This window comes from Leptodactylus fuscus, chromosome 1, assembly GCF_031893055.1.
Source record: "Leptodactylus fuscus isolate aLepFus1 chromosome 1, aLepFus1.hap2, whole genome shotgun sequence".
NCBI classification, from domain to species: domain Eukaryota; kingdom Metazoa; phylum Chordata; class Amphibia; order Anura; family Leptodactylidae; genus Leptodactylus; species Leptodactylus fuscus.
The window spans coordinates 38,971,366-38,985,827 of NC_134265.1; the positions used below are offsets into that span (position 1 = coordinate 38,971,366).

The 14,462-nt window shown below is 44.3% G+C and overlaps 1 protein-coding gene across 1 annotated transcript in view; it reads left to right on the forward strand.

Moving 5' to 3' along the window:
- KIAA1328 (KIAA1328 ortholog) overlaps nt 1-14,462 on the forward strand; it is a 118,426-nt gene that overhangs the window by 88,561 nt on the left and 15,403 nt on the right. The window contains exons 9-10 of the mRNA XM_075269737.1: nt 2,369-2,517; nt 4,663-4,759. Coding sequence (XP_075125838.1) covers nt 2,369-2,517; nt 4,663-4,759 — 246 coding nt within the window. The remainder of the gene's footprint in view (nt 1-2,368; nt 2,518-4,662; nt 4,760-14,462) is intronic.

The window sequence follows — 14,462 nt, forward strand, 5'->3', positions numbered from 1 at the left end:
AATTGTTAAAAATCTCTAACCTTTGTGCATCCCAAAATAATGTCCCAATATTAATAAAAAAAAATATTATTACTACTAATAATAGTAATTTTGGAGTAAAATTTAAAGAAGTCGCCTTCACGCTTCTGATCAGCTCCCACTAATCTGACCTGCCACCAATATTACAATCCTGGCATACCTACTTAGAGAGAATTTTGGGCTTCCTTGACTCTTACACACATGGATCTCTCACCAGCTTGTACCTAGACTTGCCGCGATCACAGATCGTTTTTCTTTTTTCGCCCGTAAAAGCAGCGTTTAATTTCAGACAAGTTTCTCCGCTTACACTTTGAAACTGAATTTTAGTTGTCTCTAAATGGACGTTTGCTTTTATCGTCGGCAAGAAGCGCTGGCTGCTCCGTACAGAGCGCTCTCTAATGCCGAGACGCCTCGCCTTAGCCTAAAGAGGAGTAAATAAGACCCCATTAGAAGTCCTCAGATTGTGAGTAACATTGGTCCCAGTAGCCCTTTGTAATGTCCATTAAGGCCTTTCCCGAGGATCCGCATCTCATTTTCCAGAGCCATTTAGTCAAACGTGCGATTATTTAGAAAGTTAATTCATGCATGGCGAAATGTAGCTTAAGTAATGCGAGGGGCGGAAGGTAAAGCTCTGCGGAGAGCGCCGTCCTTTTTGTTATTTAATGATCAGCCATAATTAACTTGCAAATTTGAAATAATTAGAAGAAATTAAAGGTATTTAACTTCCCCATCCCTGAAGAAAAATTCACATTGCACCAAACTCCGCTCTAAATTATTCACAACGTGGAGGTGTTTGCTGCAATGTTCTTCTGCTTTATGGATATTCTGAAAAATACCGGCAATCTGCCGCCATCATCCTCATCACATCCTGCGCCGCCTGAGAAATGAGATCAGTATCCAATGTGCACAGGTTTATTGTAGGAACATGCTGCAGTATTTACCAGCACTGTATGTGTATATGGGTGTATATAGGAGTATGCCCTATAATATACCATAAAGAAAAAAATACCTTTAGGAATGAGAGGTGAGAGATATTGGAGATCTTTTTCATACATATCGCATTCTTATATAAATCTTTCTGATTACCGTATATACTCTAGTATAAGCCGACCCGAATATAAGCCGAGGCCCCTAATTTTACCACAAAAAACTGAGAAAACTTATTGACTCGAGTATAAGCCGAGGAGGGAGAATGCAGCAGCTACTGGAAAATTTCAAAAATTAAAATGGTCAGAGTTTTTGGGTGCAGTAGTTGCTGGGGAAGGGGAGGGGGTGTTTTGGTTGTCTGTCTGCCCCTTCCCTGAGCTTGAGGACTGGGTTTGTTTGTTTTTTTCCCCACTTGGAATTCAGCTTGGCTGAATATAGGGGATCTGCAGTGCTCCTACTAACCCCTTCAGCTCTACAGATACCCTATATTCAGTAGACCGGGCACTGACAGACACAGGGATACCTAATGTGTTTGTGTTTCACAGTCATTTTCTACTTTAATATGTATTCTAGGGAAAGGTGGGATTTAGAACTTTTATTTACTTTTTTTTTTTTTAATAAGGGTTTTTTTTTTTTTTTTTTTGCTTGACTAGAGTATAAGCCGAGGGGGGCTTCTTCAGCACAAAAACTGAAAAACTCGGATTATACTCGTGTATATACGGTATCAAATATTTATCTGACATATGAAGGAGAGTAATACAGAAGTTGTGAAGAAAGTAAGATGTATGGAGACAGGGAGGGAGAGAGTGGGATAGATGGGGAAAGAAGGGAGAATGAAGGAGTGGGAAAGAGAGGGTGATTGGTATAGGAGCAAGGCAGAAAGGAAGACTGGTGAACAAGCAGAGCAGTGAAAGAGACTGTGAAAGGGTGGGGCAGAGAGGAAGACTGGTGAAGGAGTGGGGCAGAGAGGGAGACTGGTGAAGGAGCAGAGAAGTGAAAGAGACTGTGAAGGAGCGGGGTAGAGAGGGAGACTGATGAAGGAGGGGGCAGAGAGGGAGACTGATGAAGGAGCGGGGCAGAGAGGGAGACTGAAGGAGTGGGAAGGAGAGGGAGATTTGTAAAGCAGTGGGGCAGAGACAAAGACTGGTGAAGGAGCTGGTAACACAGGAAGACTGGTAAAGGAGCGACGGAGAAAGAAAGACTGGTGAAGCAGTAGGGGGCAGAGAGTGAGACTGGTAAGGAGTGGAAGGCAGAGAGGGGGACAGAAGGGAGACTGGAAAGGGAGGGAGACTTAATGAGGATATTGGTTACAGTGGTGAGGCCAGCTCGTATATATCATGTGTTATTGCATTTGTTCTGTTTCACCTGATTTGATATTTAGTTGACGTCTTCATAGCTTGATAGTTTCTCTTGTTTCTTGCAGCCCAGTGATCCCAACCCCTCCATCCAGTAAGAGCAGAAGAAAACCACAGAGTCCCAGTAAAAACGGATCAGAAGGAAGAGCCTCTGGGCTAAACATTGAGGGTCAGGGAGATGGCTCGTATGTCCAGCCGCAGTCCACGCTCGGTAAAGGTAAGTTTTATGTGTTCAATAGTAACATAACTGCAATTCACAACACAACCACTAGCTGGTGCAACATATGAAGACACATTTAGGATAGATATCTCTTGACAAAGTATCTTCTCGTGACACACATTTTGGCCATGTCCAGTCAAGAGGAACGGTAGTCAAGAACCCATCTTGTATCAGAACCGGTGGAGAGGAGAAGTCAAGTAGTTGGCCATGACTTCGAGTCCATTTTCCGCGCCTTATTTTTCAGACTCCCATCGGAAAATGAAAGCAGCTGACTGTTGACCATGGCATCTATGTCCCAGTGTATACTATTCTTCTAAATCCCACTTGAGAGAGAAATGGGGATCAGATATAAATGGATTTTTTTGAGGGACATAGAAACATCTAGTGATTGGTGGGGACCCAACTGCAGGAACCCCCACCAATTGCCAGGATGGGACCCTGAAAACAATAGCTGAGCACACTGCCATAGATTGGAGATGGTTGCTTCCTCTATGGTCTCTACTCAGTCCTGCGAATGTTATACATGATACATTACAGTTCCCCACCGTCAGATTATTGGATTTTCTGCATTATTTGATGTCGGATTAGAAGAATTTCAACATCTCATTAATGCAAAGCGTCAGAGGCCCCTTCTCTTCCACCAGCTCTTCAGAGGCCCCTTCTCTTCCACCTAGACTGGAAGATCCTACTTTTCCCCTCTGTCTTTGTTCACCTTTTGTTGCTTTCACCATACAAATAAACACAATACAGAATAAAGAAAAGTCAAGAAATTGCAAAGATTTGATCTGGAAGTAAAGAGATAACCCGCGACGCCGTGCCAGGCCGTCCTTGCATTAAAAGGAGTTTTTCCTCTCGCTCCACATAGTGTCGTCAGGCTGAACCCAAGCGGCTGGCGAGGTTAATCCCTTTCACTGCACAGCCACAATAGCCGGGAGTCTGCAGACGACTTGTGTCCAGCAAAAATCAATTTCTAATTTGAAGCAAAATCAGTTTTGACTAACAGGGGTTCAGGCCCTATTACTGGGGCTGGGTAGTCCGCTGACATTTCAGCGCTTTGTGTTGTGCTCATCGAATTCACAGTCATTTTCCAGCTCTTCAGTCTGGGATGAGGCAGCGCCAATCAATGTCTCTTGGAAGATTGTGCCAGTAAACTTTCTAAGCTGTATTTATATGAGGTCCCTTCTCCAGAGCTGAATTCTCTGTATATTTATCAGTGTAATGAAGGAAGTATAATACTGCAATGTAAGGGTGCCATACACATTATATGGTTGTGGGTTAGCCTCCCATAGTTCTAATGTGTATGGGGCCTCCTAACACTCTCCAGCAGTATTTTATAGTAGTGATATTCTTGTACATAGGAGCAGTATTATAGTAGTTATATTCTTGTACATAGGAACAGTATTATAGTAGTTATATTCTTGTACATAGGAGCAGTATTATAGTAGTTATATTCTTGTACATAGGAGTAGTATTATAGTAGTTATATACTTGCACATAGAAGGCAGTATTATAGCAGTTATATTCTTGTACATAGGAGCAGTATTATAGTAGTTATATTCTTGTACATAGGGGCAGTATTATAGTAGTTATAATCTTGTACATAGGAGCAGTATTATAGTAGTTATATTCTTGTACATAGGAGCAGTATTATAGTAGTTATATTTTTGTTCATAGGAGCAGTATTATAGTAGTTATATTTTTGTTCATAGGTACAGTATTATAGTAGTAATATTCTTGTACATAGCAGACAGTATTATAGTAGTGATATTCTTGTATATAGAAGGTAGTATTGTAGTGGCATTACGATTTTCTGTAGGGGCAGTATAATAGTCGGTGCTGGTATACTAATGGATTTAGTTCATTAGGACAATAATTGAATTAGCCTGAAAATTAACAAGGATCATGTGAAAGAGAAATATGCCCAGAGCAGCTATTACTAATGCACTGCTCAGCAGGAGGCGACAATGAGTACAATAAAAAAAAAAAAAAAGAAAAGCTTCTTACATAGCAAAGAAAATACAAAGAGAAAAATGGAAACATTAGTGACAAGTCATAACTGGAATTACTTACTAAAGCAGCCTAAGGACATAGGACTGTTCTTTTTGAAGAATATTTTTTATTTATCTATTTTTTTAATTCTAGGTTCTAGAAAGGATGCCTCTACCTCTCCTGGAGTGAAAAGTCCCAGTATAGCGATGAAAACTGCGGGGACATCACTTGAGCACAGAGACTTGTACAGGTAGGTGATGAGGGGGATTACATTGTATTTTTTTTTTTTTTTTTTTTATAGGAGTATTTCCCTATAGGACAGCGGCTTTTATTTATTTATTTTTACTAAATAAAATATATATATATATATATATATATATATATATATATATATATATATATATATATATATTTTTTTTTTTTCCAATAGTTATAGGGGACTCATTCTATAGCGCTCAGTTCTCACAGAACTGTAGAATAAGCCTTGCACAGGAGTCCCTGGCCACTATGTGATGTATACTCTAGTGGTCAGGAGCTGTGACACCTGAACTGCAATGCGGGCAGTTACAGCCTCTGATCCAGGCTGTATGTGTCATGGGGGTATCGCCGAAATGCTGCAAGTACCTAGCTCCACAACACTGCCCATCTGCTCAGATTTTTGCACTGTGACTCTAGCCAGGACAGATTAGACACTGGTGTTATCTGCGGCATCATTGTCTATACAGTGTAGAGATATCAACTGGGACAGGAAGCCTAGGCTTGATGGGCAGCGCCATGGTACTAGGCAGGTGTAATACCGGAGCCAGAGACTTTTAGGCCTCTGAAGACGTCCTAGTTACTCTTGCAGCCTCATTTGCATGATGCACGTGTGTGTGTGTGTGTGTGTGTGTGTGTGTGTGTATATGCGTGCACAAAACCTGCAAAAGTATGTTGAGAAAGTCAGCAAATAGTCCTACACAGCAGTGCACTTTTTGTGTGTAGGGATTTTTTTACTGATCGATTCCCCTTATGACTTTACACCTGGGGGCTTAGCCTGGGTGCTGTTCCCCCTATGGGCACTGTGCTGCAGCAATGAGAGTCACCGTACAGTGCCGCACCCAATAGCGCACAGACCCAATATATATAGGTCACCTATCACTACACTTTTGTAGAAAGACTACTTCAATGTATAATACAGGGATGTGCGGTCCATGTCCAAAATGTTGCTTGGTCTTTAAGGGGTTAAACAAATCTATCATAACCTATGTACTGCCGCGTCTGCACTGATACATGCAGGAGAAGATGACAAGTACAGCGATCGGTGCTTTGTGGTAAAATAACAGATTGATTCTTGTTGTCGTCCTTTACCCTCCTCCTGCCATTTATTGACCCCTTATTGGTAGGAGTCTGAGACAGTATCCCACTGATGGTATGGGTGCTTATCCCCTTTTTGGGAATTTTGGGTCAAGGTAACCAAACTGCGGCATAACTCCTGCAGAGCGTTCTAATGTCCAAGGTCCTGTGTGTATATTAATATTCAGCAACTACATCTCCACAACCGGCTTTTCCTGTCATCCATGAACAATTGGGGTGGGGGAGGAGAGGGGGTCTCTGCCTATAAATCTATTTGTTTATTGCCTGTCACTAGAAATCCTCCGTAATTGAAACTTACCTGGAATTGAGACGTTCCCCGCGTATGGAACAAAAAAAACCTTCTTTTGAATATAAATTGAAAATCAAGTCTTGGTAATTGACAGGAACAGTTACCTCGATCCCATAATCCTGCCTTATTGGGATTGGCGTCTGAGGCCGTTTCGAGGCATTTGATATAAATTTAAATGCATTACTTTAGAAATGGAGCATAATTATATTCAGGAATATTATTTCTTGCTGGTGGCAGCTTTTTTTCTCTTGCCCATTTTCATCAATATTTCATTCCCGGACGGGATGAGAGACAAAATCCCCCCGAAATGGAGACAGAATGAACCCTCGCCTGAGCCACTAAATGCATTAGAAGAGAGGCGGCCGCAGTCATTCTCCTCTGTCTGTATAGAGAGGATTGTGATAAGAGCCGAATTGTTCACGGCTGAACATTTGATACTGTGTGTCGGGGTCGGAGTGTCGCTGCCTATCTGTATTACAGCTGTATGTAGAAGAGGGGACAGGAAATTAAAAGACGAAATAAGTTTGGCAGCAGGTCACCCATCTGTACGGCTTTCTCCAACATTGGGCTGACTCGTTTCAGGCTTCACTGGCTCTTGTCAAAGATTGTGAGACCCCAAAATGCATAAGAACATTTTAATATAGAATTGAGTGGAACTGAATTGTTTAACCCTATAAATAACCCAAGACAAAAATCCATGGCGTGTACACCATCCTAACACTGAGCCATTATCTTCTATGGCCCATATACACACATGTGTAGTATCAGGGCTCGTTCACACGGGGCGGATCTTGGCACCGAGAGTGACACGGGGAGCCGCGTCACTCTCGGGTCAAAACCCGCCTGCCACGACCGTCGCGGTCGTGGCTTCTCCCTCCGGAGTCGGCTCAAATGAATGGGCCGACTCCGAAGGTTGCTGCCGCCAGGCGGAAGCCACGGCTCAACGAGCCACTCAATCCGCCTGAAGAAAGGGCAACTCGCTAGTGGTCTCCATAGACCATCATTGTATGGAGGCGGATTTTGAGGCAAAATCCGCTGTCAAAATCCACCTCCTTGCCTCTGTGTGAACTAGCCCTCACGGTTCTGAGAGCCACAGGAGCAACAGGACACATCCCATTCATTGGGCTCACTGCATAAAATGAATGTGTCTGTGGAGGGCACAGATCACACACTGATATCCGGGCCATTTTCCTATGGACCCCTAGATTCACCAGTTTGCATGTAGACTTAAAGGGGTTGTCCACTTTTACACCAATCTTGAGAGACAAATGTTACTGTTTGTGTAATAAAAAAGTTATACAATTTTCCAGTATACGTTATCTATCAATCCTCATCATTTTCTAGATCTCTGCTTACTTCCTGTAAATAAAAAAAATCAGTCCGTGGTCATGGCATATACGGTCCCGGGTCATGGGATGTACGGTCCATGGTCATGGCATAAACAGTCCATGGTCATGGCATATATGGTCCATGGTCATGGCATATGCAGTCCATGGTCATGGCATGTACAGTCCATGGTCATGGCATATACGGTCTGTGGTTATGAATTATATGGTCGGGGTCATAGGATTATACGGTCCGTGGTCATTTCTCATGGCCTAGAACAACCAACATGAATGCTTTCACACCATATAGTCTCTATGGGACATGCAGTGTATAAAGTGTGTTTGCCTATCTTGGTCAGACTCTACTCTTCTGTCTGGTTTGTAGACATTTACTTGAACAACAATGGGCGGACTGATGATTCTTACAGCCAGCCATACGGCTCTGGCCTCTTAGTAATCCTAACCCATGTAAGCGTGTTGGTCTTTTGATCTCACCCATGACAGCTTTCTGGCATTGGTTATAGTAAATCTGGCAGGCTGGGCATCCCCACCTGCTCCGGTGGATAAAATGTGAGGAGGGTAATAATGAAAAAAAGATATGTTCTTAGTCTGCGCACTTAGACACTGTTCACATATTGATACAATTTCAATGTATGGTAAATTCTGTGCTAGTCTACTAATAATCCGCTTCAGATCCATGTAAAAATTCATTGTGTGAACATACCCTTACTTTCTGTTCGTTTTTCTTACTAGATTACCTTTGGCCATTGCTCCAACATATTAGGTTGTTTTTCATGTGAAAAATATTCTTAAATGACCCCCTCCCGCCCCCTCCATTTTCTAGGTTTTCATAAAACCTCATAACTTGTAGATATAGATTTTTATTTGACAGTAAATAAATGTTCCAAGCTGATCCATAATGAGGAATTCTGGGTATAATTGTATTTCTTCATATGGAGACTATAATATTTCACACTAAATTTAATTTACACACTAGCATTACTATCACTCTATATGAACGCAGCGTTGTCCAATCTTAAGCTGCTCTGTGGTGGCTCTGAGGACGGCATAGAATGAGAGGGCGAGATGTTGAGCTTGTAGATATAGAATATTTTCATCTAATATTTGCCAAGACTTGTAGAGAAAATTTATGAATCCTTGCTTTCCATACTGAATTAGAGAAAAACGTACAGGTCTTGCATTCCTCGCCAACCCAGACAGGGTCTACAAATACTTACTATACCCATCAGAAAGAACCTAAAAGTCCTGCCCCTTCCTCCAGAAAGTCTGAAGGTTTTTACTGATTCTTTCTTCACTTGCTCAGAAAGAACCTCAGAAGAGTCCTACGTTTCCCCCTCACCCAGAAAGAACCTATAGGTCCTGTCTTCCCCACCTCCTAGAAAGAACCTACATTTCCCACCTACTACAAAAGAGCCTCAGGAGACTACACTCACCAGCCACTTTATTAGGTACACCATGCTAGTAACGGGTTGGACCCCCTTTTGCCTTCAGAACTGCCTCAATTCTTCGTGGCATAGATTCAACAAGGTGCTGGAAGCATTCCTCAGAGATTTTGGTCCATATTGACATGATGGCATCACACAGTTGCCGCAGATTTGTCGGCTGCACATCCATGATGCGAATCTCCCGTTCCACCACATCCCAAAGATGCTCTATTGGATTGAGATCTGGTGACTGTGGAGGCCATTGGAGTACAGTGAACTCATTGTCATGTTCAAGAAACCAGTCTGAGATGATTCCAGCTTTATGACATGGCGCATTATCCTGCTGAAAGTAGCCATCAGATGTTGGGTACATTGTGGTCATAAAGGGATGGACATGGTCAGCAACAATACTCAGGTAGGCTTTGGCGTTGCAACAATGCTCAGTTGGTACCAAGGGGCCCAAAGAGTGCCAAGAAAATACTCCCCACACCATGACACCACCACCACCAGCCTGAACCGTTGATACAAGGCAGGATCCATGCTTTCATGCTGTTGACGCCAAATTCTGACCCTACCATCCGAATGTCGCTGCAGAAATCGAGACTCATCAGACCAGGCAACGTTTTTCCAATCTTCAATTGTCCAATTTCAATGAGCTTGTGCAAATTGTAGTCTCAGTTTCCTGTTCTTAGCTGAAAGGAGTGGCACCCGGTGTGGTCTTCTGCTGCTGTAGCCCATCTGCCTCAAAGTTCGACGTACTGTGCGTTCAGAGATGCTCTTCTGGCTACCTTGGTTGTAACGGGTGGCTATTTGAGTCACTGTTGCCTTTCTATCAGCTCGAACCAGTCTGGCCATTCTCCTCTGACCTCTGGCATCAACAACGCATTTCCGCCCACAGAACTGCCGCTCACTGGATGTTTTTTCTTTTTCGGACCATTCTCTGTAAACCCTAGAGATGGTTGTGTGTGAAAATCCCAGTAGATCAGCAGTTTCTGAAATACTCAGACCAGCCCTTCTGGCACCAACAACCATGTCACGTTCAAAGGCACTCAAATCACCTTTCTTCCCCATACTGATGCTCGGTTTGAACTGCAGGAGATTGTCTTGACCATGTCTACATGCCTAAATGCACCGAGTTGCCGCCATGTGATTGGCTGATTAGAAATTAAGTGTTAACGAGCAGTTGGACAGGTGTACCTAATAAAGTGGCCGGTGAGTGTATATTCCCCATGTACCCAGAAAGAACACACAAAATCTTCCTCTACCTGCTCAGAAAGAACCTACATGTCCTGCTTTCCTCACCCAGAAAGTACCTACAAGTCCTACATTTTCCACCCGCCCAGAAACAACCTAAAGGTCCTGCTTCTCCACACTAGAAAGAACCTACCGGTCCTGCCTCTCCACGCTAGAAAGAACCTACAGGTCCTGCCTCTCCACACTAGAAAGAACCTACAGGTCCTGCCTCTCTACGTTAGAAAGAATCTACAGGGGTCATGCCTGTGCACCCGTGAAAGAACCTACAGGTCTTGCCTCTCCCCACCCTAGAAAGAACCTACTGGTCCTGCCTTTCCCCATCCATCTAGAAAGAACATACAGGTCCTGCCTCTCCACACTAGAAAGAACCTACAGGTCCTGCTTCTCCACACTACAGTAGAAAAAAACCTAAAGTTCCTGCTTCTCCACACTAGAAAGAACCTACCAGTCCTGCTTCTCCGTGCTAGAAAGAACCTACAGGTCTTGCCTCTCCCCACCCTAGAAAGAACCTACTGGTCCTGCCTCTCCCCATCCATCTAGAAAGAACATACAGGTCCTGCTTCTCCACACTAGAAAGAACCTACAGGTCCTGCTTCTCCACACTACAGTAGAAAGAACCTACAGGTCCTGCTTCTCCGCGCTAGAAAGAACCTACAGGTCCTGCCTCTCCACACTAGAAAGAACCTACAGGTCCTGCCTCTCCGCACTAGAAAGAACCTACAGGTCCTGCCTCTCCACACTAGAAAGAACCTACAGGTCCTGCCTCTCCACACTAGAAAGAACCTACAGGTCCTGCTTCTCCGCACTAGAAAGAACCTACAGGTCCTGCCTCTCTACACTAGAAAGAATCTACAGGTCATGCCTGTCCACCCGTGAAAGAACCTACAGGTCCTGCCTCTCCCCACCCTAGAAAGAACCTACAGGTCCTGCCTTTCCCCATCCATCTAGAAAGAACATACAGGTCCTGCCTCTCCACACTAGAAAGAACCTACAGGTCCTGCTTCTCCACACTACAGTAGAAAAAAACCTAAAGTTCCTGCTTCTCCACACTAGAAAGAACCTACCGGTCCTGCTTCTCCGTGCTAGAAAGAACCTACAGGTCTTGCCTCTCCCCACCCTAGAAAGAACCTACTGGTCCTGCCTCTCCCCATCCATCTAGAAAGAACATACAGGTCCTGCTTCTCCACACTAGAAAGAACCTACAGGTCCTGCTTCTCCACACTACAGTAGAAAGAACCTACAGGTCCTGCTTCTCCGCGCTAGAAAGAACCTACAGGTCCTGCTTCTCCGCGCTAGAAAGAACCTACAGGTCCTGCCTCTCCACACTAGAAAGAACCTACAGGTCCTGCTTCTCCGCACTAGAAAGAACCTACAGGTCCTGCCTCTCCACACTAGAAAGAACCTACAGGTCCTGCCTCTCCACACTAGAAAGAACCTACAGGTCCTTCCTCTCTACACTAGAAAGAATCTACAGGTCATGCCTGTCCACCCGTGAAAGAACCTACAGGTCCTGCCTCTCCACACTAGAAAGAACCTACAGGTCCTTCCTCTCCACACTAGAAAGAACCTACTGGTCCTGCCTCTCCCCATCCATGTAGAAAGAACCTACAGGTCCTGCCTCTCCACACTAGAAAGAACCTACAGGTCCTGCCTCTCCACACTAGAAAGAACCTACAGGTCCTGCTTCTCCACACTACAGTAGAAAAAACCTACGGGTCCTGCTTCTCTACACTAGAAAGAACCTACAGGTCCTGCTTCTCCGCGCTAGAAAGAACCTACAGGTCCTGCCTCTCCCCATCCATCTAGAAAGAACCTACAGGTCCTGCCTCTCCACACTAGAAAGAACCTACAGGTCCTGCTTCTCCACACTACAGTAGAAAAAACCTACAGGTCCTGCTTCTCCACACTAGAAAGAACCTACAGGTCCTGCTTCTCCGCGCTAGAAAGAACCTACAGGTCCTGCCTCTCCACAATAGAAAGAACCTACAGGTCCTGCATCTCCCCACCCATCTAGAAAGAACCTACAGGTCCTGCTTCTCCACACTAGAAAGAACCTACAGGTCCTGCCTCTCCACACTAGAAAGAACCTACAGGTCCTGCCTCTCCACACTAGAAAGAACCTACTGGTCCTGCCTCTCCCCATCCATCTAGAAAGAACCTACAGGTCCTGCCTCTCCACACTAGGAAGAACCTACAGGTCCTGCTTCTCCACACTACAGTAGAAAGAACCTACAGGTCCTGCTTCTCCGCGCTAGAAAGAACCTACAGGTCCTGCCTCTCCACACTAGAAAGAACCTACAGGTCCTGCTTCTCCGCACTAGAAAGAACCTACAGGTCCTGCCTCTCCACACTAGAAAGAACCTACAGGTCCTGGCCTCTCCACACTAGAAAGAACCTACAGGTCCTGCTTCTCCACACTACAGTAGAAAAAACCTACAGGTCCTGCTTCTCTGCGCTAGAAAGAACCTACTGGTCCTGCCTCTCCACACTAGAAAGAACCTACAGGTCCTGCCTCTCCACACTAGAAAGAACCTACAGGTCCTGCTTCTCCACACTACAGTAGAAAAAACCTACAGGTCCTGCTTCTCTACACTAGAAAGAACCTACAGGTCCTGCATCTCCACACTAGAAAGAACCTACAGGTCCTGCTTATCCACACTGGAAAGAACCTACTGGTCCTGCCTCTTCTTGAAAGAACTTACAGGTCCTGCTTTCCTCACCCATCTAGAAGGAACCTACAGGTTGATTCTTCCCCACCAGGATATTCTGCTCCTTAGTAGGCAAGACCTCTTTCATGTTATTTTTTGAGGGCAGTATGTACTTTGCCAGACCCTGAATCTCCTGTCACCATTACAGAAAGTGATTTACAGCTTCCAGCAGCTCTTTCTGACTTTTATGTGTAAGGGTTTACCATTTTATAGTTATCTGATTGTTTTCATATTTTTTTCATATTTTTGATATTTCAGAACCAATTTCCTAGTTTTCCTTAGTGTTATGGTTTCAGGGGGTTTGAACCTACAACAGTCTTCCGGGAACATAAGAGAGCACTTTACAGGGAAGAAGTTTTCAGGCACTCTGGGGTCTTGTAGCCTTTACATGAATATATTCAATCTGATAACAAAAAGCATCATATCCCTTTGTATGTTATACTATCCTCAGCTATGACAGAACAGTGGGAAAATGACGACATTTATGCTACGTGGGCCCCTGGCCTTAATGTGGTCTCTATTCTACTGGTGTAGACCATAGTGGGAGACCGTATCTAATGCATACAGTACTACTCCTACTGCTGCGACCCTTACCAATCATGAGAACAGGCACCCCCCAATTGAATGGAGCAGCGGTTAACTGTCCCCTGCCAACCCATTTACTGAGTAGGGAAAATGGCCTTCTTCATTAGACTTACAGACCATAAATAGAGCAGTCGTTTTATTGACACTGGGGACCCCAGACCCTTCTTCTTGTGATCATTGGAAATACCACTGATCAGACACTGGTGAGAACTAAAATAATAGAGGCTGCAGCATTGAATGGGACTGAAGTATAAGGGTAAAAATCTGTAACACTCATCTACTTTAGCAGGGGATTTTGGGTGGAATTGCCCAAAGATCTGCATAAAGCATCTGTGTACTATTGAAATGAATAGGAGGCACATTTTGTTGTTGCGGATCCCATTTAAAAAATTTAGCCATCTGCACTTACCCTGTCTCCTTGCCACGACCGACGTCCACCGGATAGAACACTGACCCATTCATTTCTGTGTTGGCCTATGCACATGACCATGTATTACACGGATCAGTGTGCGGGCCTATAGTCCAGACTGCAAAATTTAGGAAAGTCCGGTTTTACGGCAATGACCTCTATTAATTGAAGTAACGAGGCTGCAGAAGAACAGCCGGTATACAGATGACGGCTGTGTGCCACCCATGCATCGGTCGTGCCGTTCAATAATGGCCAGCGGTCATGTGCAGTTGGCCTAAGCCGAAGTTGAGGCAGTCTTCTACCTTGGTTTCTTCTCCAAATTCTGGCCTTTTGTAACCCACAGCAGAAAGCTAAAGAAAGATTTTAGCATTCTACCACAGGTTTACTTGCTGGTTGGACTCAGGAACTAAATCAGTAGTCTCATGCTGTGGATTCTACGGCCGAGTCTGCTGGAGAATCTACAGGACAATTCTTCTGTCAGCGTCCTGGAAAGCCTCAATTTAAGTGGAACGGAGACGGAATCTATCCGGAGTTTGGAGCTTGTTTTGAGAGAGAATCTGTCTCAAAATTCCTCATTGTTAACAT